The 24,155-nt window shown below is 54.6% G+C and overlaps 1 protein-coding gene across 2 annotated transcripts; it reads left to right on the forward strand.

Annotated features, from left to right (window-relative positions):
* Positions 1-8,232: 8,232 nt before the first annotated feature.
* MFGE8 (milk fat globule EGF and factor V/VIII domain containing) lies at positions 8,233-24,151 on the forward strand. 2 transcript variants are annotated; one of them, XM_027068026.2, is made up of 9 exons: positions 8,233-8,378; positions 10,924-11,049; positions 11,402-11,533; positions 14,061-14,242; positions 14,705-14,860; positions 15,559-15,703; positions 19,576-19,760; positions 20,826-20,981; positions 21,112-24,151. In XM_027068026.2, exons 1-9 carry the CDS (start codon positions 8,306-8,308, stop codon positions 21,247-21,249), a joined length of 1,293 nt encoding a protein of 430 aa, XP_026923827.1. In that variant the 5' UTR covers positions 8,233-8,305; the 3' UTR covers positions 21,250-24,151. The 2 variants fall into 2 exon arrangements, with proteins under 2 accessions (XP_026923827.1, XP_026923828.1); XM_027068027.2 differs by lacking the exon at positions 10,924-11,049 and having other exon boundaries at positions 8,236-8,378.
* Positions 24,152-24,155: the final 4 nt, after the last annotated feature.

Consider the following 24,155-nt stretch of genomic DNA (forward strand, 5'->3'; position numbering starts at 1 on the left):
GGTTGTTGGCTAAAACTGTCTTCCGAAGTTACTTAGGTCAATTCCTCTCCATTACCCACCCCTCCCCTGCCCGCCCCGCCACAACCCCCCAACTACTTACAGTGAAGTTATGTCATACATTTGCAATGCATTTATATTCTGGAGTCTCCCAGCCTTCTGGGTTTTGTTTTGTTTTTTTTTTAATGTGCACATGTGAAAGCTCCGTCTTTGTGCTGCAAAGTTCTAGGATTTGGCATCTGCCTAGCATCTTATATCTACCAGCCTGGGATCGTACAGGACAATCCCATCACCTAGAATCCCCCCTGCCTCCCCTCTGCATTTCAGATTTATTCACGTTGTTGTGTGAATCAATAGCTCGGTCCTTTTCTCACAGAACAGTATTCCACTGTATGGCTGTTCCACACTCGACCCACTTCCCTCCTGAAAGGCAACTTGGTTGCCTCCAGTTTTTGATGACTACGAACAGATCTGTGGTAAACATTTTTTTTTTCTTTCCAGCAAATAGGTTTTTGTGTTAACACGGGTTTTAATTCCCTTAGGCAAATAGCCTAGGGAGCGTGATTGCTTCGGGGTCGTGTGGTAAAGTGTGTGGTTAGCTTTACAAGAGATGGCCAAACCTTCCCAAGTGGCTGCGCCTTCGAGCGTTCTCCTGAGCAACGAACGAACCTTCCCGACGCACTGCATTGCTGTCCGCGTTTGGTGTGGTCGAGTTTTTTGGATTTTAGCCATTCTAGTAGGTATGCAGTGACATTTCATAGCTGTTTGCATTTTTATTTGGTGTGGTCGAGTTTTTTGGATTTTAGCCATTCTAGTAGGTATGCAGTGACATTTCATAGCTGTTTGCATTTTTATTTCCTTAATGGAAAATTGTGTTGAGTGCCTTGTCATATGTTTATTTGCCATCCATGGGTCTTTTTTTCAGCCATATGTCTTTGTTTGCCTGTTTAGATCTTTCCACATTTATTTTTTAATTTAATTTTAGAGAGAGAGAAAAAGCACAAGTGGGGGAGAGGGGCAGGGGGTGGGAGAGGGAGAGAGGGAGGGGGGGAGGGAGGGAGAGAGAGAGAGAGAGAGAGAAACTTAAGCAGGTTCCATGATCAGGGTAGATCTTTTACCCATTTTAAAAATTGGGTTTTGTGTTTTCTTCTTCTCCTTTTAAATTAAAAAAAAAATCTTTTATTTATTTTTGAGAAACAGAGAGAGCAAGCAGTGGAGGGGCAGAGAGAGAGGGAGACACAGAATCTGAAGCAGGCTCCAGGCTCCGAGCTGTCAGCACAGAGCCCCATGCAGGGCTTGAACTCTTGAACTATGAAATCATGGCCTGAGCTGAAGTCGGATTCTTAACTGACTGAACCACCCAAGGGACTGTAGTTCTTACTATTTTTTCCATGGAAGTTTTTTTTTTTAATTTCTTTTGAAGTTTATTTACTGATTTTGGGAGAGAGAGAAAGTGGACACGTGAGCACGAGTCAGGGAAGGGGCAGGGAGAGAGGAGAGAGAATTCCAAGCAGGCTTTGGCGTGCTGTTGGGCCAGAGCCTGATGCGGAGCTCGAACTCACAAAGCGTGAGATCACGACCTGAGCTGAAATCAAGAGTCAGATGCTTAACCCACAGAACCCCCCATGAACCTCCTGTTTTCTTGTTTTTGTGTCTTAAGATGTGTTTACTTATCCCGGATACATGTTCTTTATGAGATACTGATTTGCAACCATCTTCTCCCAGTCTGTGGCTAGTCTTTTAATTCTCTTAACGCTGTCTTTCCCAGAGCCAACAGTTTACTTTTGATAAAGCCCATTTTTTACATCGATTTTTCTCTCATGGACCCTGCTTTTGGTAGTCATCACTGAACCAAAGATCATGCAGGTTTTCTTCTGTTTTCTTCCAGACGTCTTATAGTTTTGTGTGTTTTACCGTTAGGCCTATGATCCGTTTTGAGTTAAATTTTGTCGAAGGTGTGAAGTTTGTTTCTGATTTTATTCTTTTGGCTCACGGACAGCCGGTTGTGCCAGCACTATCTGTTGCAAAGACCCTCCTTTTTGCATCATACTGCGTGGCCCCTTCGTCAAACTCAGGGGAGTGTGTTGGTCAATTTCTGAGCTCTCTGTTCTGTTCCTTTCTCAGAACCTCTGCTTTCCTTTTTCTTAAAAAAAAAATCTTGATTTATTTATTTTGAGAGAGCATGGGCAGGAGAGGGGCAGAGAGAGAGAGAGAGAGAGAGAGAGAGAGAGAATACTAAGCAGGCTCACAGCACAGAGCCTGATGTGGGGCTTGATCTCACAAATCATGAGATCATGATCTGAGCAGAAATCTAGAGTCGGATGCTTAACCAGCTGAGCCACCCAGGTGCCCCTTCCTCAGGTCATTTGTATGGCTGGCTTCTTACTATCCAGGGTCTCAGTGCGAATGTTACCTTTTGGAAGAAGGCTGTGCCAGTCACCTATCTAAACTGGTTTCCCTTCTGTCTTTCGTGTTAGGTCATAAAATCCTGTGGTGTTTTCTTTGTAGGACCTGGAATATATATTTTTAAATTTTTTATGTTTATTTACATTTGAGACAGAGACAGTGTGTGAGCAGGGGAGGGGCAGGAAGAGAGGGAGACACAGAATCCAAAGCAGGCTCCAGGCTCTGAGCCGTCAGCACAGAGCCCCACGCGGGCTCGAACTCACGAACTGCGAGATCGTGACCTGAGCTGAAGTCGGATGCTCAACAGACTGAACCTCCCAGGCGCCCCAATTATTTTTTATTTTTTAAAGAAACAAATTAATTTTTAAATGTTTATTTATTTTTGATTGAAGCGTGTTCTGCGTTGACAGCTGAGAGCCCACCCAGGGGCTCAAAATCACAAACCATGAGGGGCGCCCGGGTGGCTCAGTCGGTTGAGCGTCCGACTTCGGCTCAGGTCACGATCTCGCGGTCCGTGAGTTCGAGCCCCGCGTCGGGCTCTGGGCTGATGGCTCAGAGCCTGGAGCCTGCTTCCGATTCTGTGTCTCCCTCTCTCTCTGCCCCTCCCCCGTTCATGCTGTGTCTCTCTCCGTCTCAAAAATAAATAAACGTTAAAAAAAAAAAAATCACAAACCATGAGACTGTGCCTGGAGCTGAAGTTGGCTGTTCAACTGATGGAGCCAACCAGGTTCCCCATTTAAAAAATTTTTTTTAAAGTTTATTTATGTATTTTGAGAGACAGAGGCGCCACACGGATGTGCAGCGGAGGGGCGGAGAGAGAATCCCAAGCAGGCTCCACGCGGTCAGTGCAGAGCCGGAGGCGGGGCTGGAACCCACGAAATGTGAGATCATGACCCCAGCAGAAAAAAATTGAGCCCACTGCTCAACCGACTGAGCCACCCAGGCGCCCCTCTCTCTTCTGTAAAGTTAATGATTCTTCTTTTATTGTGGTAAAAAAAACATAGAAAATTTACCGTCTTAATCAAGTATGCAGTTCAGTGGCATTGCGTCTGCACTAGGGTGAACCAGAATCTCCAGAACTTTTCTGTGGCCACTAAACAGCAGCTCCCCTGCCCCTTTCCCCCAGCCCCTGGCAATCGCCGCTCTACTTTCTGTCTGCGAGTGTGACTACTTTAGATGCTTCCTCTAAGCGAATCGTGGGATCATACGTGTTTTTGCCCATTCGTGACTCAACTCCCCTTCGAGTTTTGTTTTTGCGTACACTCGTCTCTGTGGGAGGTATTTTTTTTTTTTTTTTTTTAACCTCGGTGAGCTCTTGGGGAGTATGGAGGCTGTAGATAGGCATTCCGCTTTTCGTGTTCTTTCACGCGCAAACTTCCACACCCTTTTCACTTGTCACAGCTCTACCGGGCTGTGTCCTGGCATGCTTATTTAGCTCTTCACCTCGGGGCAGTTTGGACTGTTATCAATTTTTCAACACCATAAGTAGCGGTACCGGGTCGAATCTTTGACCATTACTTTCTACTTGGGTAATTTCCTTCCGGTGAATTTGCCCAAAGCAGAATCCAAGGTCAAGTTTTGTAGGTCTTGCCATAGTCAGACTGTGATTCAGAGACTGAATCAACTTGGTGTGAGTTTTAGACCCTACGGCCCCATCAGCTTCGAGTTTTGTCAACTTAACGGACTTTTGTTAAGTTTCTGGAAGACAGAATATATTCTCTGATTGTGTAGGGGCATGACTAACTAAAAAATAAAAGTATACCTGGTTTCCTGTCGTGTATATGAACAAAAATCTGAAGCCTTTAAGTGGACTACCTCTTTCAGATGATCATGGATGATGCTATGGTTAGAAAAACCAACCAAGTAATACTGAAATGCTCTAGTATCAGGTAAGAAGAGTGTTCAGACCAAGGAACTAGTGTTACTAGCCCACTGAACTTTACACGGGTCAGATCATACAAGAAAATCCCCTCCCTCTCTATCCTTCCTTCCCCTGTTAAAACCCTCTGTCAGCTCCTGGTCCCAAGGCCTAGGTCTCTTGTGTTTTTCCTCTGTGAGTCTAGCCAATGGTTCTTCATATTAGCTTCATCTGGGGAGGTTCAAAAATACTCATTCGTAGGCTCCTCAGGGATGGAGATTTATTTGCTTTGGAATGCATCCTGGTCATCTGTATTTAAAAAAAAATTTTTTTAAACGTGTATTTACTTGAGAGAGAGAGAGAGAGAGAGCGCACGAGCACGCGTGAGAGAGAGAGCGCGCACACGCGCAAATGAGGGAGGGGCAGAGAGAGAAGGAGACGCAGAATCCGAAGCAGGCTCCAGGCTCTGAGCTGTCAGCACAGAGCCCAAGGTGGGGCTCGAACCCACGGACTGCGAGATCATGACCCGAGACGAAGTCGGACGCTTAACCGACTGAGCCACCCAGGCACCCCACTGGTCATCCGTATTTTTAAAAATCTTCCCAAGCGATGCTAATGTGCAGTGAGGGTTTCCAGCCTCAATGCTCACTACAGTTACTGCTCAATAAATGCATGTTGAATGACTTAATGATTGAATGTGACTTAACTGGGCACCTGTGCATTTGTGCCAGGCAACTGGTGAGGGCGATCAGGAGCTTCTACTCTGCAGGAGCAAGCGACAACCAGCAAGGACACTCTGCCCCCAGCCTTCTCTGCCAGCTGAGACAGATTTCTAAGTACTGGTACTTTTTTTTTTTAATTGAAAAAAAGTTTATTTGAAAATTTTTGTTAACGTTGATTCATCTTTGAGAGAGAGAGAGACACAGAGCATGAGCGGGGGAGGAGCAGAGAGGGAGACACAGAATCCAAAGCAGGCTCCAGGATCTGGGCTGTCAGCACAGAGCCCGACACGGGGCTTGAACTCATGAACCGTGAGATCGTGACCTGAGCCGAAGTCGGACGCCCAACTGACTGAGCCACCCCGGTGCCCCCTTCATTTATTTGTATGCTGAACAACACTCTACTGTATGGATATATGGATATGTGCTACTTGGTTTATGCCCCCATCAGCGGATGGGCTTTTGGGTGGTTTCCAGTTGCTGGCTATTAACGAGGTTATGAACATTTGTGTATAGGTTTTTGTATGAACATATGTTTTCAGTTTTCTTGGGTATACAGCTAGTAGTAGAATTGTTGGGTCATATGATAACTTTCTGTTTAATCTCTTAACAAACTGCCGAACTGTTTTCCCGTGTCTGCACCATTTTATAATCCCACCAGTAATGCATGAAGTTTCCAGTTTCTCTATATCCTCACTAACACTTGTGTTTATCGGTCTTTTTTGATTATAGCCCTCCCAGTGGGTGTGTTAAGTGGTGTCTCATGTGGTTTTCATTTTGATTTCCACTTTCCTGATGACTAATAACGTTAATCATCTGTTTATGTGCTTTTTTGGCTACTTGTATATCTTCTTTGGAGAAATATCTATCCCAATCCTTCGTCCATTTTAAAATTGGGTTGTCCTGGGGCGCCTGGGTGGCTCAGTTGGTTAGGCGTCCGACCTCAGCTCAGGTCCTGATCTCAAGGTTCACGAGTTCAAGCCCCACGTTGGGCTCTGGTGCCGACAGAACCAAGAGCCTGGAGCCTGCTTCAGATTCTGTGTCTCCCTCTCTCTCTGCCCCTCCCCGCTCACACTTTGTCTCTTTCTCTCTCTCAAAAACAAATAAACGTTAAATAAATGAATGAATAAATAAAATTGGGTTGTCCTTTGTTGTTACATTACGAGTTATTAGCATTCTAATATTCTGAATATAGACCCTTATCAGACACACGACGTGCAATACTGCCTCTCGTTCTGTGGGTTGTCTTCTCACTTTTTTTGATAGTGTCCTTTGAAGTATAACAGTTTTACATTTTGATGCAGTTTGATTAATCTATTCTTTCCTTTGGTTGTTTGTGTCCTTGGTGTCTTCTCTAAGACAGCATTGCCTCATCCAAGGTCACAATGGTTTAGATCTGTTCTCTTCCAAGAATTTTATAGTTTTAGCTCTTATATTTAGGTATTTGATCTATTTTGAGGGAGTTTTTGTAATAAGTGTGATCAGGGAGTCCGACTTCATACTTTTGTGGTTATCCAGTTGTCCTAGAATAATTTGTTGAAAAAATTGCTCTTTCCTCACTGAATTGTCTTGGCACCTTTGTTGAAAATCAATTGATTGTAGATAGACGGATTTGTTTTTGGACTCTTCATTCTATTCCATTGATCTATAGGTCTACCCTTCTGCCAGGACCATGTGGTCTTGATTACTGTAACACATTTTGAAGTTGGGAAGCATGAATCTGCCAACTTTTATTTCCCTGCAAGATTGCTTTAGCTATCCTGGGTTCCATCCATTCCCGTATAATTCTAGGATCAGCTTGTTAATTTCCTCAAAAAGGACAGCTGAAATGTGGATAGGGACGGTGTTGAACTTGTACATCAATTTGGGGAGTGTTAACCATCTTGACAATAGAAGTCTTCCCATTTGTGAACAAGGATGACTTTCCGTTTATTTAGGTCTTTAATTTCTTAGAAAAAAATGTTTTATGTTTATTTTTGGGAGAGAACGAGAGAGAGAGAGAGAGCGAGCGAGCATGAACAGGGGAGGGAGGGAGGGAGGGAGGGAGAGAGGGAGAGAGAGAGAGAGAGAGAGAGAGAGAGAGAGAGAGAGAGAGACCCAGAATCCGAAGCAGGCTCCAGGCTCTGAGCTGTCAGCACAGAGCCCAACACAAGGCTCGAACTCACGAACCGTGAGATCATGACCTGAGCCAAAGTTCTATGCCTAACCTACTGAGCCACCCAGGCACCCCTGTGGTTTTTCTTTCTGCACAGTTTTAAGAAGGGCCTCCTGCCAGTGGTTAGGTCTAATTCTAGTCCTAACCTAGGTCTCAACATAGCTGGTAAGGGAGATGTCTGGATTTTGTTTCTTTCTCTTTTAGGCTAATATGACTGGAATTCTATTAAAATTATTTATTTGCGAATATGTAATATTTACATACGATAAAAAAAGAATCATTTAGATAAAAGGCAATGTAACAAAGGAGTCTCTTCCTACCCCGACCCCCTGGTTTCCTTCCCCTTAAAAAGGGCAACCACTGTGCTCCTGTCCTCGGAGACCGTAGCCGCTTACCTGCTAAGTTGGTGAACAGGTGAACAGTTGCCCTGGAGACCTTACAGCCTACAAATCCTAAAATCTTTTCTATAGGACTCTTTATAGAAAAAGTTTGTCGTTTCCCTTTTTAGCCTTTTATCATTTCAAAAAATGCCGCTCTGATATGCTAGGACATCTTTGTGTGCATGGCATTATACACATGTGAATCTGGATCGAAAGAATCCTGTAAGTGGAATTGCTGGGTCTCAGGGTCTCCGCGTTGGTCACTTGGATAGGTATTACCAGGCAGCTGTCTGGAGAAGCTGAACCAATTTATAGTGCCTCCCACAACGCATGCTTCGGCCTGTTCTCACAGCCTCGCACTAACAGTGTGCTAATAATTCGACCCTTGCCAATCTGATAAGCAAAACCTGGCACTCACTGTATTTTTAATTTGCATTTTTCTCGTTATGAATAAGGGCTAAGCATCTTTTCTTAAGTCTTAAAAAACGGAACACCAAACAGCTCCCTCTGAGCCTTTCCCTGTCCAGTCGGCTCAGGACTCGGGCCCAGCCCACGAGGGATGCCGGGCGCGGCCCCGGGCAGGAGGCAGGGGCGCGGAACCCCGGGTGCCCCCCCACTTCCCTCGCTGGCCGCGGAGCCCCGCCCCGGGTCCGCCTCCCGAGGGCCTGGGCGGAGCACCCGGGCCGGGGGCGGGGCGGCGCTGCCTGATTTATTCCCGTCCGGGAGCCGGAGTGAGAGCCCGCGGTGTGCACGGCCGAAGCGCCCGGTCCCGCGCCCGCGTCCCCAAGGCATGCCGGGCCCCCGCCTGCTGGCCGCGCTCTGCGGCGCGCTCCTCTGCGCCTCGGGACTCTTGGCCTTCTCCGGTGAGTCGATCGCACCGCCCTCTGGCCCTCGCCCCTCCTCTCCGCGCCGCTCGGAAGTTCGCCGCGGCGCCCTCCCTCCACCTCCACTGTTTACAAACTTGGGCAAAGAGCCGGGGCCGTGCGGAGGGGCGACTTCTCCGGCCGCGTCCCGCCCGCCGGCGGGGATGCGCTCGGCCTCTCCTGCGGTCTCAGCGCCCGGGCGTTCTTGGCCAGTGATACAGGCTTGAGAGTTGGGCGGGGACCGGGGACACCGGGTGACAGCCCAACGGTCCCCAGGGATGCGGCTTACACATAACAATGGAATCTGCTGTGTAGGGTCTCTCTTTTCCCATCTGTAAAATGAGGCCATTGAACTGTGCGTGACTTTCGCGCGTCTTCCACCTGGAAGTTTCTAGGACTCTTGTATTGAGAAGACTCGTCCAGCCAAACTTTCCCTGGCAAATCCCTCCCAAGCGCTGGCGGCCGGTCTGTTCATTGGAATTTTGCATCCCCGCTTGTAGGTATCTGGTCGGATAAGCGAGGGCTGGGGAGGCGGAGGAAGGGCCGGGGCTCTAGGTGGGGCCCCGAAGGGGGCTAAGAGCCCGGGGAGGGACTTGGAGAGGGCTGCCCCCGGGGCTGGTGGCTCCTGACTCCCTCCCGTGGCCTTGGCGTGCTGCTGTATCTTCCTGGCTCCGCCCCCGCCCAGGAGGCCTCCCGCGCACAGCTGGGCCTCCGGCAGGCTGGTCCCGGGGATGCACCATCCCCTTCTCGAGGGGCCCGCACAGCCTCCTCCAGGGCTGGGAAAAGGTGCCCATGGTGGGCGCTCTTGGGGCACCCGCTGCATCGTTTTCTCAAAGAAAGCAAGGGGAAGGGGGGACAAAGCTGAGGCCTAGAGCTGCCTCCCTGTGACAGTCTGACCCCCAGGGCCTGGAGCCTTAGGCTTAAGGGCACTTCAAGCTCCCAGGCCCTTGGGCACTGGGCGCTGGTGGCTCTCCCAGAAACCGGGAGAGACAGCTGGATCTCGGAAGAGTCCGTTTCCACTCCTCTCTGTCCCCACAAAATGTCCCTGGGGAAATCTCCCAGAAGGCAGGACTCAGAAATCCCAAAGGTAGCTTTGTACAGGGTGACCTGGCTTTTCCTGGAACGGGGAAGCACCTTGCGTGCTGTGCGCAGGTGAGTCAGGCGATGTGGGGTCAGGGCCACCTTTCACTTTCCTTTTCATCCTAGGGGAACCAGACTGCTTTGCCCCGGAGCAGAAAGGAGAGAGGGGGTGGGTGGTGGTGGTGGTGGTGGTGGGTGGGGGGGGGGGCAGGAGGAGTTGGATTTTGTTGGGACAGTGGCCCAGGATTCTGGCCATTCCCAAGCCTCTGTCTGTGGCAGTGTTTGCAGTCTACCAGGTCAGGAGGGATTAACCTGCTATTTAAAGCCAGTGACTAATAGCTCATTGGGAGCCGCCTTAAGCTCCCAGGCGGGGGCTGAGGTGGAGCTCTGAGGTGCTCACTAATGCTGATCCCTGTTCCCCTCTGTTCCCTTCTCCGGAGCTGGAGCTGGAGCTGGGCCCAGCTCTCTGGCACTTTGAGATTTCAGGAGGGCCCCCTGGTCTGGGATGGCATGACTCCGTGGGGAGGAAAAATGATTTCTGATGTCTTACCCCAAATGATGGGGTCGGGTCTTCTGGGATGCCAAGGTCAGCCAGAAGGTCCCCCGCCCGCCTGGTTGGCCTGGTGGCTGCACGAATAAGCTCACATCTGTCACCCAGGCCCCCAGCCAGAAGCTGTGAAGACCTCTCCAGCCCTTCTCCTGTGTCAGCAGTGTTTCTCAACTCTGCCCGGCCCCCTCACCCCTTCATCTGACTTCCTCTGTCACTAGGAGGCCTGTGACAGCCTCCTAGATGCTCTCCAGGCCTCTCACCTTACCCACTCCTGTCACATTCCCACCCCGGAGCCAGAGGGGTATTGTGTAGCCCCAAGACACCTGCCTGCCCCGGGGGAGCCCATCCACACGTCTCTGCAGATGGCCTTTTTTCCATTCTCCTTCCCAGGATGGGAAATGGCTTCCCCACTGCCCCCTCACACTTGAGACTCTGATTCCCCCCTGCCCCGGTAGAAAACGGTGGAAGCTGAAGGGAGGTTAAGAGCCCCTGGTTTGCGGGACGCCAAGTCGGAGCTTGTCAGTCCTAAGGTCCCTGCGGGTCTGGGCCCCTACCTTTTCAGCTGTCTCCCTGTTTCCCACTTACCATGCCCCCCTGTGCTTCTGCTCATCATTAGAATGTTCTTTCCTCACTCCCCGTTCTGGCACACTCCACTCTGTCTTTTAGACCCAGCTCACATGTCCCTCTGCCAAGCTTCCGACTCTGGTAGGAACCACACCTCCAGTGGCCCTTCCTGCAGGCTTCTGTCAGAGCTCCCGAAGCCTCCGCATCACCTAGTGACCGTCCCCCTCTTTCCAGTGGCTCCTTGAAGCCTGGACCACACCTGGGTTCTCGGTCTCAGGAACGCGGCATGCACACAGCTCTCCCCTTGCCCCACCCCAGTATTCACTGAATGAGTCCGGGCTGCCATTGCAGGTGACTTCTGTGACTCTAGCCAGTGCCTGAATGGTGGGACCTGCCTGTTGGGCCGGGACAACACCCCTTTCTACTGCCTCTGCCCTGAAGGCTTCACAGGCATCATCTGCAATGAGACCGAGAAAGGTACCTGCCTGGGCCATGCCCCCCACTCTGCACCCGGCTCCCGGCTGCAGCCCTAGTGAGCGATGGTCCCCTGTACCTCTCCCGCCGTCAGCCGGCACTTCCCTGGAAACTCCCCATGCCAGTTGGAAAACTGGGTGCTTCCCTCACTTGGACTGATTCGCCTACCTATGCCCCTTCTCGGCCCCAGGCTGGCCCAGACTCCGTCAGGGGGAGGGGGGAGGGGGGAGGGGGGGAGGCGGGCATGGGGCTGAGTTTGCACAGAGGATCCTTTCGGGCACCTGCTGCTGCTGCTGTCTCCGTCCCCAGCTCCTTCCTCATCCATTGCCCATCTTACCTGCCTCCTCACCCCTAGGTCCTTGTAACCCAAACCCCTGCTACAATGATGCTGAATGCCAGGTGATCAAGGACGAACACCGGGGGGACATCTTCACCCAGTACATCTGCAAGTGCCCTCATGGCTACACAGGTGTCCACTGTGAGATCAGTGAGTATCTGGGGGTGAATGCTCTTATGGGGGGGGGGGCATCCTGAGCAGCTCAGGCCACGCGCTGGCCTCACTCCCTGCATCAGGGCCTCCTCTGGTAGATGGGGGTTGACAGAGCCTCAGAGTTAGGCCATGTTAGGGGAATGAGCGGTCCTGTTGTCCCAGGCGAATTCCTGCTCAGCCTTCTGTTCTCCACCACAGGCTAGGCCTGATGTCACTGTAGGGGGCATGGGGGGGGGTGGAAAGGGTGGCGGTAACCCCAGAGGTCATGGCAATACCCTTTCCTAGGTCACCGTGAACCAGATACATAGCATTAGGGTTAAGTCTTGAGAGTTTTCTGCCAAGAGGGGAAAACAAACATTTCTTTTTCTTTTTTGGTTTCTTTACGTGTTTATTTGTGTGTGTGTGTGAGAGAGAGAGAGAGAGAGAGAGAGAGAGAGAGAGAGAGAGTGGGGGAGGGGCAGAGAGAGAGGGAGACACAGAATCGGACGCAGGCTCCAGGCTCTGAGCGGTCAGCACAGAGCCCGACGCGGGGCTCGAACCCACAAACCATGAGATCACGACCTGAGCCGAAGTCAGACGCTTAACCAACTGAGCCGCCCAGGCGCCCCAGCAAACACATTCCTTAATCTTTAGGCCCAGCAGCTCAGGAAGTAAGGCTTGGGCCTTAGAGTCTGATAGGTCCTGGCCCAAGTTTGACTGTGGCCTCATCACAGAGCTCAGGGAGGAGGGAGGGGCCTGGGCAGGCTGGGCCGTCCCCTCATGGTCAGGCGGTCAGAGGCCTGGCGTTTGCAGAGGGGCTGACCTGCCGGGCCTGCTTGGTTATCCACTCAGCCACAGAATGGCCCTGGGTGGGTGCCCAGCCTGCAGTGCTGGCGGTGGCTGTCCACGCGTCCTCCCTCCTGGCCCAGCTGGAGTCCCTCCTACCAAGCTGGGACTCTTCCTCTCCTGCTGGGGGTGGGGGAGTCCACTTCTTAGGGATGTCCGGTTTCTTCGGTCCGGTGGGCCTGTCACTAAGCGTCTTGGACAGGGGCAGGTGGTTCTCCTTCAGGCAGATGTGGGGATGTTCTCTGTGGTTCGCTGACCGGCAGGAGGAGGAGGAGGAGGAGGAGGAGGAGGAAGAGGAGGAGGAGGATGGGGTGCTGGGCCACTTGGGGGGGGTGCGGGGCCTGGAGGAGAGCAGGCAAAGTGCCTTCGATTCCACTCACCTCAGAGGAGGTGGCACCCAGGGGCTGTCCCTGGGTCTGTGGGCTAAGGCCAAGGTCTTTGAGATCCTGGGTGGGGGAATGTGTGTGCGTGTGTGCATGCGTGGTGGGGGGTCGCTAAGGCAGACAGGGCCCTGGGTGGGGTCAGCTGTGCCCACTAATTACCGTGCTGGGAACCAAGGTAACCATGGGTGTACCTGAATTGGAATTACGCACACCTAGCCTCCTGCTTCGTGGCCTGGGGTCTGCCCCGGGTTGGACACGGCAGCTCCTGGGGCAGAAGGCAGGGGAGAACCACAAAGGCAGGGGAGGCCCCCAGGGGCCGTCGCAGCCCCTCCGTGTTGGTCAGGTGGTATGTTTTCTTGGAGCCCACAAGGACCCCACAGGCCCAAAGAATGCACGTTTGGGTCCCTTAGAGTGTGAACATGTGGGGTGTGAGGACAGACCTGGGTGCAAATCCCTGCTCAACATCCCTCCCTTCCCCTCCCCCCACCCCTCCTCCCCCCAGCTCTGATTTTGGCTGCCTGGTCTCCCTTTCCTGCGAGAGTGTCATAGCACTGAGCTCAGCATGAACCTGGGGTGTTGTAGCAAGAGTAGGTCTGTCCCTGGCTTCTCTGTTTGGGGGATAAGAGGGGCCCGGCCCCCTCGGACCACATCCCTGGGATAATGGTGAAGGTGACGGCCCCTTGGCCGGGAGCAACTTCGCAGATGGCTGGGTCATGACCAGTAGTTGGAAGGCGTGAAGAACAGGAGAGAAAACAGGATGGCATTCACGCCCCACCCAGAAAGTCCTGCCAGTGGGATTGTAGAAAAGTCCAGGCAGATTTGTTTACTGCTTTGTGTGCAAAACAGGTACTGTTCCCTGCCACCTGACGTGCCTGCCTCCCAAAGCCATCCTGGGGGAGCCAGGGGTGGGGCTGGACCAGGTGGGCCTCCTGGTGGGCTGGGGACCCTGAAGGAGAGCAGGCCACACTGGTATTCTCTCCCGCTGGTCCAGTCCCTGCCTGCCCCCCACTCCCCCATAGTTGCTGCTAGATGCCCCGTAAAGACAAGACCACCTACCACAGCCTTGCAGGAGATTCTGGAGACACCACGAGTGCCAGCCTGGCACCTCCTGGCGGCCCTGGCTCCCCACGCCCCAACCCCCCGAGCGTCTGGCCCACCCTCTTCCTCACCGTGCACCTTTCTCGGGCCCTCGTAGTGCTTTCCGGGTCTCTGCTCTGAGTCTCAGCGGAGGCCACACTGTGTTGTTTTCTGGTCCTCTGGGGCTCGGGTGGCCGCCTGACAGCCACGTCCCCCTCTCCCCGCCCCTCCCCCCGTAGCCTGCGCCATGCCGCTGGGCATGGAGACGGGTGCCATTTCCGACTCGCAGATCTCTGCCTCGTCTGTGTACTTGGGCTTCATGGGTTTACAGCGCTGGGCCCCAGAGCTGGCCCGCCTGCACCGCACGGGCATTGTCAACGCTTGGACAGCCAGCAACTATGACAAGAATCCCTGGATCCAGGTACAGAAAGAATGCCTCTAGGGTGGGCAGAGTCACGGGAGGGGACAGGGTGAGACGAGGATGTCTGCATGGAGTGGCGGGGGGGGGGGGGTCACCACTCTGGGGTCATAACCGGGGTCCAGGTAGCAAGGCAGTGGTTCCCACAGGTGAAGTATCTGTAAGTGGAGGGCAGCCTGGGGGTGGGGGTGGGGGTGGGGGTGGGGGTGGGGGTGGGGGCGGGCTGGACGAGGAGGAGCAGACCCCAGGCTGTGGAGGGGCTGTTTGCATTGGGTGAAGCCTTTGGGGCCTCGTCCCTCTTCGGGTGCCCCTCTGAGCACTGGGCCCAAAGCTCTGAGAGGCCCAGATGAGAAGGTCCCCACTCCTTTGTCCTACTTGGTTGCTCCCACTCTGGGTGGGTGGGGAGCAGAGGGAGCATAACGAAGCCGGGAGATGAGGGTCCTGTCATCTCCGCCTTGGGTACAGGTGAACCTGGTACGGAAGATGTGGGTGACGGGCGTGGTGACACAGGGTGCCAGCCGAGCAAGCAACGCCGAGTACCTGAAGACTTTCAAGGTGGCCTACAGCCTCAACGGACGCAAGTTCCAGTTTATCCAGAGCGCGGAGGGGTCAGGAGACAAGGTGAGGGCTGTAAGAGAAGGGCTGTGGTCTGTACCCTCTGGGGCTCCAGAGCGGTTTGAGGGTTCCCAGTGAAGTGAGTGTACCCTGTGTGATTGATTAGCCATGAGGTGGGTCTGCCGTTGCTCCTTGGTTCCCAGATATTGGGAAACCTGGATTATGCCCGTGTTCTGTGGTTACAATACCCTTCCCCCCCCCCATTTTACAGGTGAGAATAAGAGTCAGAAAGGTTCAATGTGACTTGTTGAGGATGGCTGGAGTGGTGGAGGTGGGATGCATTCTGAGCCTTCAGGGCCACCATGGGCAGTTGTGCAGGTTGTACATTGCTCGAGGATGTCATTACGAAGTGAGCACCGTTCGGAATGTAGACATCATGTTTGTATACTTCTGTCTGTGGGGTATTATAATAAAGTGTCTTGAGACAGGAGTGCCTTTTTCTAATTTGCAGAGGCACCCTAGAGATTCCAGGTGGCCCTGTGTGAAAGACCAGGGTTTCTGCCCAGGCCCCATGATGACCAAGAAAGGTGGGGGGAGAAGGGGAACCTGTGTTGAGAGCTCTGCGTGGCCAGAGGAAGAGCTGACCCCCTGCCGGCTCTGCTAAGCCCCACCTCTGCCTCCCAGGGCTGAAGAGGAAGGTGAGGCAAGCCCAGAAAGGTGGACTGCCCCCACTGACCCATCCTTCCGATCTTCTTTCCTCCTAGCTGTTTGTGGGTAATACGGACAACAGCGGCCTGAAGGTCAACCTGTTTGACTTCCCTCTGGAGGTGCAGTATGTGCGGCTGGTGCCCATCACCTGCCACCGGGGCTGTACCCTCCGTTTCGAGCTCCTTGGATGCGAGTTGAATGGTGAGTGCTGGGGGCTGTGGTCAATGCTAAGAGATGGCCTTCCCTGCTCCGTCTTTTCTCAGCCAGGATGAGCTGGGTAGGGCGGCACAAGGCCCGGGGACCCGGGCTCACACAGGAGATGCGCACTAGACGGGTTACCGGGCCCTCGGCGGTCTCGCCTAGGTGTCTGCTATCTGCCAACCCTGGGCGTCTTGGTTGGTTAGAGAAAAAAAAAAGACCACTTCAGTTTTCAAAGGGCTTTCACTTCTTCTGATTGGTTCCTTGAACTTCCAGACCACATAGCACTAGGTTTTTCCAATGTTGGCTCCATGAGGGTGGGAAGTCTGTTTTGTTCACTGTATTCCCAGGGCCTGGATCATAGATGTTCAGTAAACATTTAAAAAAGTTTGGGTGGGGGTGGGGCGCCTGTGTGGCTAATTGGTTAAGCGTCCGACTTCGGCTCAGGTCAGGATCTCCCAGTCTGGGAGTTTGAGCCCCGCATCGGGCTCTGTGCTGACAGCTTGGAGCCTGGAGCCTGCTTTGGATTCTGGGTCTCCCTCTCTCTGCCCCTTCCCTGTTCTGTCATGCTTGCTCAAAAATTTTTGAGAGAGCGTGAGTGGGGGAGGGGCAGACTGAGAGGGAGAGAGAGAATCCAGCTCTGAGCCGTCAGTGTCAAAGCCCAGTGTGGGGCTCAAACTCACAAACTGCAGGATCATGACCCGAGCCGAAGTTGGATGCTCAACTGAGCCACCCAAGTGCTTCTGTTCAAACATTTAATGAACTAGTGAATGAATAAGGAAAGTGAGGCCCAGATAAATTATCTGTCAAGGGCTCACAGGCTGGTAGGGATTAAAACTTGGTCTAGATCCCTGGGCTTTTGACACCCACCCACCTAGTGCTCCCTGCCCCCCCCCTCCGCCCCATATCTCCTGTACTCATCATTCAGGAGAAACATGGAGGCTTCTAGGGACATAGGGCTGGAGCTGGTGCTTTCTGCTGCCCTTTCCAGAGATATTCCCAGGTGGAGGGACGGGGGGGTACCAGAAAGGGACAGGTTTCTGATGAGCAGGAAAAATTGATGTCTGGACCCCCCAGGCTGCAGGGGTTGGGGTGCTCCCCGAGGTCTGGGTATTTCCCCCTCTTTGCAGCTATAGCGCCACCTGCTGGCCACTGGCGGAACTGTAAGGCTCCCTAGGCTCCTCTGCCTTTCTGGTCTTACCCCAGACCCACCCTTTTAAAGTATGAACTTAAGCCATCACGTGTCCCCAGTCACAGGGTCATTGCCTTTTTGAGCCTTCTTGTTTAAATGGGGAGTTAAGACAATCTTCTGATAAAAGGAAACGTAGGCTCTTGGTACCAGGCAGACAGGGCTGGGGGCTCTGCAGCCTTTGGCTATTAAAGTTGCCTGCAATGTCCTATCCCAGATGGCTCCCTCCTAGGCCAAGAGAGGGTAAGCCTGGCAAGCTGTGGAAGCTGGCCTGTCTGCTCTCCTCGAGGTCTAGTTCTCCTTTCCCTAGTCGGCATTCCAGTGGGCTGGAATGTTGGTGTGTGCAGGTGTGTGTACCTGTGTGCACATGTGTGGCCCTGAGGCCTGGGCATGAGGATTGCCCTGTTGGGACGGTTTTTGAATGGAGGTTTGTATGACAGAGAGCAAGCCACGTGAAGAACGTGGAAAGAGCATTCCGGGCTGGCAGGTACAAAGGCCCTGGGGCATGTTTAAGGATAAAAGGCAGGCCAGTGGGGCTGGAGCCTAGAGAGTGAGGGGTAGCTTATTGGGTGGGGAGGCTGGAGAGGTGGATGGAGAGAGGTCTCAGACAAGTTAGGGGCCGTATGGATCATTTTAATGATCCGGGTCTGTATGCTCAGAACAAGGGGCAGCCATGTGGGGGTAAGGGGAGTGCTAATAGGACATGACTGGAGTGTGTCTAGAAGGGATCCCCTAGGTTGTATGGGGAGAGTGAAGGCAGAGGGCCATTGTGTGTGAGGGGAGCCCCGTGGGAAGAGATGGGGGAAGATGGCTTGGATCAGGTTGTAGACTCACTGGGTTGGGTGGCTGACAGTCCTCTGCTCATAAAGTGCCCTCCGTGGACCCAGTAGTAGGAGCATCACCTGGGAGCTTATAGCAATGTGGGTGCCAGTCCCGCCCTAGCCCTACGGAAACAGTCTTCATTTTAACAAGATCCTGGGTTGATGCAGGAGGAACACTTCTCTGGGGGGCGGGGGGGCCTTCCCAGGGTCAGTGACCGAGCGGAGAGTCTGGGCCCTTGGCTCAGGGCCCCTCCCAACTGCATTTTCCTCGGAGGGCTGTTTGACTTCCTCAGGACGCCCAGAGGTGAGAGGGCGTGAATGGCAGGGAAACAGTTTTGTAGGAGGGTCCACCTTGAGCATAGGATGCCAACCTGGCATCCTCTGCAAAGCCGCCCCGGGCCTTGGCCTGGGAACGACCCGCTTCCAGCCCTGGGGGCTCTCTTTGTGGGAGGAGCATGGGGGTCACCTGGGGCACCACCATCACGAGGAGATGTTGCGTTAGCAGGTGTGGGCACACCTGGGAAGCAAAGGTCTTTTTAAAATAAATATATTACTTCCATTTCTTTTTTTAAGTTTGAGAGAGAGAGAGAGAGAGAGAGAGAGAGGACAGAGGTTCCAAAGAGGGCTCTGCGCTGATAGCAGAGAGCCTGACACGGGGCTCGAACTCACGAACTGTGAGATCATGACCTGAGTGGAAGTGTGACTGACGCTCAACCTACTGAGCCACCCAGGCGCCCCAGGAGGCAAATGTCTTCAGGGGCAAATGTGCAAGTGTCTGGGGAGACAGGGATGTAAAGAGCCATATACTTGCTTCCAGGTGGAGGCGTGGCTTTCCAGGCCCACTTCCCCCCACCCCCAAATTCCCCACAAGGACAGACTGGAGTAAGGATTCTGCCAGGTGTGACACACGCCCATCCTTCTCTTGGGGGGGCGGGGGGGGGTGGGTGGGTTATCTCCTGCCCGTCCCTAACTGCTACCGCCACCTGCAGGTGCAGAGGAATAGTGCAGTGCCGCTGGGCCCACCGCGGAGCCCTGGTGAGGAGGCCCCCAGTGTTGGGTGTGGGGAGGCCCCCTGGTGGGCACTCAGTGAGGGGCTGCTGGGGCAGGATACAGGATCCACCGTGAGTCCCAGGAGTTCGGACTTCTGTGACTGCCACCTGCTGGAGGGGGATAGTGTTGTCCCGTCCGTCACTGGGTCGCCAGCAGGCCTGCCTTCCTGGCTCTGCAAAGGGGCGTGGATGGTGGCGATGATGCCACAGTGGTGTGGTGATGAGTTTGCGTGTGTGTGTGTGTGTGTCGTGGGCACAGTGCTTAAGGACTCAGCCTCAGTTTCATTCATTCGGTAGAACGGGGTTGCTGATAGTGGCTTTCAGGTTTTTCGTGGTAGATCAAATGACAGACATGAGCGCTGGATGGAGATGCCAGCTGCTGAGGTTCTTGACCACAGTTGCAGGCCTCAGCCTCCTAGACCACAGCTGTACCGTAGGAGTGACAGGCAGTGCCGAGTCCCGCCCAAGTGAGGTGGTCAGGGCAGGCTTCTTGGAGGAGGGGTCTCATGAGGCAGGCGTTAGAGGAGGGAAGGGAGGTCGTGGCAGGGCCTGCCCTCGTGTAGATGGGAAAGGTGGTGGGTCCTCTGAAGGACAAGTGAGGGTAGGACTGGGTATGGAGGGCACAGCTGGCAGAGGTGAGCAGGCGAGGTGGGCAGAGAGAAAGTTGGCTCTCAAAGGTGGAAGGGGTTTCCCTCTGTCCAAGAGGATGCCAGGGGCCAGTCGGGACCCCACGGAGTTCCTCCCCTGGTCTTCTCTTGCTCACACTTGTGGGAGGCTGTGGATGCTGACCTGGGTGGCAAACCCCTTTGCCGGCAGGATGTGCTGAACCCCTGGGCATGAAGGACAACACCATCCCCGACAGGCAGATCACGGCCTCCAGCATCTACAGGACCTGGGGCCTGAATGCCTTCAGCTGGTATCCCTTTTACGCGAGGCTGGACAAGCAGGGCAAGTTCAACGCCTGGACCGCCCAGACCAATGATGCCTCTGAGTGGCTGCAGGTGGGTCAGGATGCAGGGCAAGGGCAAGGGCAAGGGCAAGGGCAAGGGCAAGGGCAAGGGCTGGAGTTGGGCTGCTGATCGTTGACCCCCTCCACCCCAGGCTTCTGCTCCCCAAGAGGGAGTGTCTGAAAAAGCCTTGTTTTCCTTCTGCTTTGTTTTTTTTCTCCCACATGCCCTACCTTCTCCTGATTCTGCAATTCCAGAGGGGGAGGGTGGGGGAGTTCAGGGCTATTTCCACGAAGGCCCCAAGCCCCAGGCACAGAAAGGACGTGTGTGTGTGTGTGGGGGGGGGGGGCAGTTGGGCCATCTCCACCAGCTGCTCCAGGGTGATAAGGCTGAGCCCATGGACAGTAGGGGACAGAGGAGGGCCATCTGACCCAGGCAGGCTCACCCCAGGATTTTTCTGACTTGGCGTGTGAGGACACACTGTGGGGCAGCCCTTGGATTTCAGGAGATTGGGAAGCATGAGGGTCACAGAAAACCAGACTCTCTGCTCACTTTATAGACGAGGAAACAGTCCTGGCAGGGCAAGGATTTGCCTGGGCCTCACCTGCTGCCACCCGGGCATTGGGACTGCCTGTCCGGGTACAGAAGGCAGGCTCCCCAGGGTGGGCAGGGACTGGGGGGTGGGGGAAGGGGTGGGCAGGGATTTTGTCTCTAGGTCCCAAGGAGCCATTAGCCTGTGCAGCCAGGTTCTGCGAGGAGCTGCCTCCATCTGGACTCCCTCGGGATTAAGGCCAGGCTGTGGACAGCCCCACAGGACACCCAGGAGCCGGCCGTGGACTCTTCTGTCCTTGTTCTCATTGTACTGAGGGGTGGGGAGGATGGGCTACGGGTTGGCCAAGGCCCCCGCTCTGAAACGTAGCTTCACTGCAGCGATGCGTCTAACCGTGTCTGACAAAGTAGATGGTAGGATTTATGCCCATTTAATAGATGGGGTAACTGAGGTTGTACCAAATGAAATCGCTTTCCCGAAACTAGAAGTCATGCCCCAGCATGTCTGCCTGTTTCCACCTTCCGGGAGAATGGTCTAAACGAAGAAAACGTGCTTGATTTTTCCTGTAGGTTGACTTGGGCACCCAGAGGCAAGTGACGGGCATCATTACCCAGGGGGCCCGAGACTTTGGCCACATCCAATATGTGGCAGCCTACAAGGTGGCCTACAGTAACAACAGCATGAACTGGACCGAGTACAGGGACCAGGGGGCCTTGGACAGCAAGGTGAGTGTCCGTCCGGCTGACCCTCTGTCACCCCTCTGGGGTGGGGGGGACCCTCTGAGTCTGGCCTGAGGCTCGGGGGGGGAGGGGCTGGCCCTCCTGACCGCCTCCCTCTCCCCCCTGCCCCCTCCAGATCTTCCCTGGCAACTTGGACAACAATTCCCACAAGAAGAACATGTTTGAGATGCCCTTCCTGGCTCGCTTTGTGCGCGTCCTGCCCGTAGCCTGGCACAACCGTATCACCCTGCGTGTGGAGCTGCTGGGCTGCTAGCGGTAGGCCCGGCCTGCGCCACCCGAAGGGCCGCGGGGCGCCTGCCCTCACCTGGTCCTCCTGGCCTTCTGTTGGCCTGTGGCCTTCTCCACCCCACCTCCTGATTGTAGGTGACGGGGGAAGGAGAGGCAGGGGTTTCAGTCACCTCCCCTCTCTCCTTCTCCCCTCCCCCCTCCTTCCCCTCCCCCTCCCCCATGGCCCTGGCGCCCCGCCCTCACGCCGTCCCATTTTCTTAGACACCATGGGAGTGGAGTAGGTCTGGGATGGAGAGGGAAGGGTGAAGTAGGGAGTCAGTTACCTGCACCCCTCGGATCCCTGGTTCTAGTCTGTTTTCCCCGCACTCTCTCCCACACCCCACGTTCCCACGGCCCTGGAGGAAGGCCCTGAGGCGCCAGGCTGGAGATAACGGTCTCCTGTCCCTTAGCCTGATGCTGCCACCCTCCTGCTGCCACCTAGCCCCCCTCCCACGTGCCTCTTCTCTCCCTGGAGACCCGCCCCTCTTGACCCTTGTCCTGAAGCCTAAGAAGAAACAGAAGGGGGGGAGTGGGGGGGGCGGGCTTATGGAGAGAGGGGTGGAGGTGGGTGGGCATGGGGGGGGCACCCTCTGTGCTGGTTCTTTACCCCAGAGTACACAGGCAGCTTCCAAAATATATTTATATCACCCCCTGAACTCTTGCTGTGGCTCATCACTGCCCCGTCCACATGGGCTTTGGCCTGGGCTGTCCCCCCCCCCCCCCCCCGCTCCCCTCAGGCCTTCCAGATACCAGTATTCTTGTATCACCTGCTGGTTGTGGAGAACTTACGAGAAGGGAGAGACTATTGGGGGTCGGGGGTCCCATGGAGTCCTCATGCCTGGGCCTCTTCTCCGTTCTCCCTGCCCCAGACCGACTCCTGCAGCCTTGGGGTCCACAGCTGCTGCCCAGTGAGGGGCCCAGGGGATGCCTGGCACACACACAGCCGGTCTCCGTGAATGCCTTTGCTCTCTTCCCGTGCCAGTAGGAGAGGCTGAGGCTGTTGGTTTTCCCCTTCAGCATTTTCTCCGCTTCCAGAGTGAGGGGCCGGAGAAACGGCTAGAAACTCCGCGAACCTGGGCTGCATTCAGAGCTGTGTGAGGCTCCAGCGGTGGGGTGCAGTGTGGGTGGAAGGGGCCAGGGCTCAGCCAAGTGGTCACGAGGTCTCCTGGCTGAGCACACTAGTTCCTGAGAGGCCGCTGGCAGGGCTGTGGGGCCGCAGAAAGCTCCAGGGGTACCCGCTCTGCTCTCACCACCCTGCCCCCCAATGCAGGGGCAGTCAGGAAGCAGGCTTTGGGGGGGCAGTGCCGGCCACCCCCTGGTGATCGGGGACAAGGGGGCTGGCAGGTAGAGGAGGGACCGAGTAGCTGGGAAAGGTATGTAAAACCACCTTAGTATCCTAGGCCTTGGAACACAAGGTGAATTTTCTGGAACAAACTTTGGGAGCCTTGCTGGGATATACATACATCTCTAGGCAGCAGATCTGGCCACATGGCTGCCAAAGGGAGGGTGTGGCTTTGCTGGAACCTGGGGAGGAAAATTAGTGTGGAAGTGGCTCCTTCCAGAGAGCTCCCCTTGCCAGCGATTTTTAGCCAGGCAGGAACAGACTAAAGGCCCAGCCTGCGGTCTCTGAATGGGGACTGGGGCTCCCCGCCCCTGGGGGTCTTTCAGCCGGGTCACTCCCTCCCGTCTCCGAGACCTCTTCTGTGGAGCTGCATGGATTGTGTTTGGAGTCAGTCCTTCTGGCTGGTTGGCGGCATCTGGGCTCCCTCTGGGGAGCCTTTCCCGTCGACAACCCTGTTCTGGCCTCTCCTGGGGACTAGCAGCCAGTGGGAGGAGCTTCTTTTCAGTGCACCTGTGCTCTGGGATGCTTCCACCTCCCCAGTCAACTGGGCCGTGAGCCTTGCTAGAAGTTGGGAGGCCCATAAAGGGAAACGGAGAGCTTCACTCTTACAGGTCCACAACCCCCGTTCATGGCATGGAATGTTTGCTGTGGGCCAGTCTCATCGGCTGACTGGCCATGGGGGCTGGTGAGCAGTCGTCACAAGGCCCCCACCTGGCCCAGGAGCCCCGAGGTCACTCTGGAGTAGCTGAAGCCACCCAGACCCTCCTCATCTCTGCGACCTTGGAGGAGTTGGTCACGGCCTTCTAAAAGTCCCCCTCTGGAGAGCCTGGGGCCCTCACTCCTGCTCCCCCTGCCCTCGGCTCCTCTCGCCTGGGTAGTCTTTCCACTTCCGTAGACGTTCACCATCTCCTCCCCAGATTTGCTTTTATTCCTGACCGCTGTCTGGGGGGCCAGCCCTGGCTGGCGTGTGAAACTTGCTGGAGCAAAACTGCCCTCCCCTGATGTCGCCCCTGTTCCTTCACCTGTGGCCATCAGCACCGGGATGCATTGGCCTGCCTCTCCCAGGAGTCTGGGATCCCCTGGTTTAAACAGGGTGGAGTCCTGAGGAACGCAGGGCCTCCGGCTGGAAGATCTGAGTTCACATCTTGGCTCCAAGCAACCTGAGGCAACTTGTTGAGATCTCTGGGCCTCAGTTCCCTCATCTGTAAAATGGAGATAATAGGACCGCCTCCACGGCCTTGTGGAGACTAACGCAGAGAACGCACAGATGCAAAGCCTGGTGTGTTGGAGGCCTCAAACACTTTGCTCACGCCATCATTAGAGACGCTTGCAAGAGTTTCCTAACTGGTACTCGTGTTTTGTTTATCACCCCTCCAATCCATCTGCACAGTGGTCAGACCTCTCCTCCTGGGGTAGGAACCTTCACTGGCTCCCGGAAGCCTGGCATTCACTTCGGATGTGGTGTGCCTTCTAGTTCGCTGCAGCTCTTGGTGCTCTGATGTGCTTCTGGCTCTTGTGTAAGACACACACACACACACACGCTTGCTGGC

This window comes from Acinonyx jubatus, chromosome B3 (assembly GCF_027475565.1).
Source record: "Acinonyx jubatus isolate Ajub_Pintada_27869175 chromosome B3, VMU_Ajub_asm_v1.0, whole genome shotgun sequence".
In the NCBI taxonomy this organism is placed as follows: Eukaryota; Metazoa; Chordata; class Mammalia; order Carnivora; family Felidae; genus Acinonyx; species Acinonyx jubatus.

Coding starts and splice junctions, on each gene's coding strand:
- MFGE8 (XM_027068026.2), top strand. CDS start 8,306: ATGCCGGGCCCCCGCCTGCTGGCCGCGCTCTGCGGCGCGCTCCTCTGC. Junction 19,761..20,825: donor ATGCCTCTGAGTGGCTGCAG/GTGGGTCAGGAT, acceptor TTTTTCCTGTAG/GTTGACTTGGGCACCCAGAG. Junction 20,982..21,111: donor AGGGGGCCTTGGACAGCAAG/GTGAGTGTCCGT, acceptor TGCCCCCTCCAG/ATCTTCCCTGGCAACTTGGA.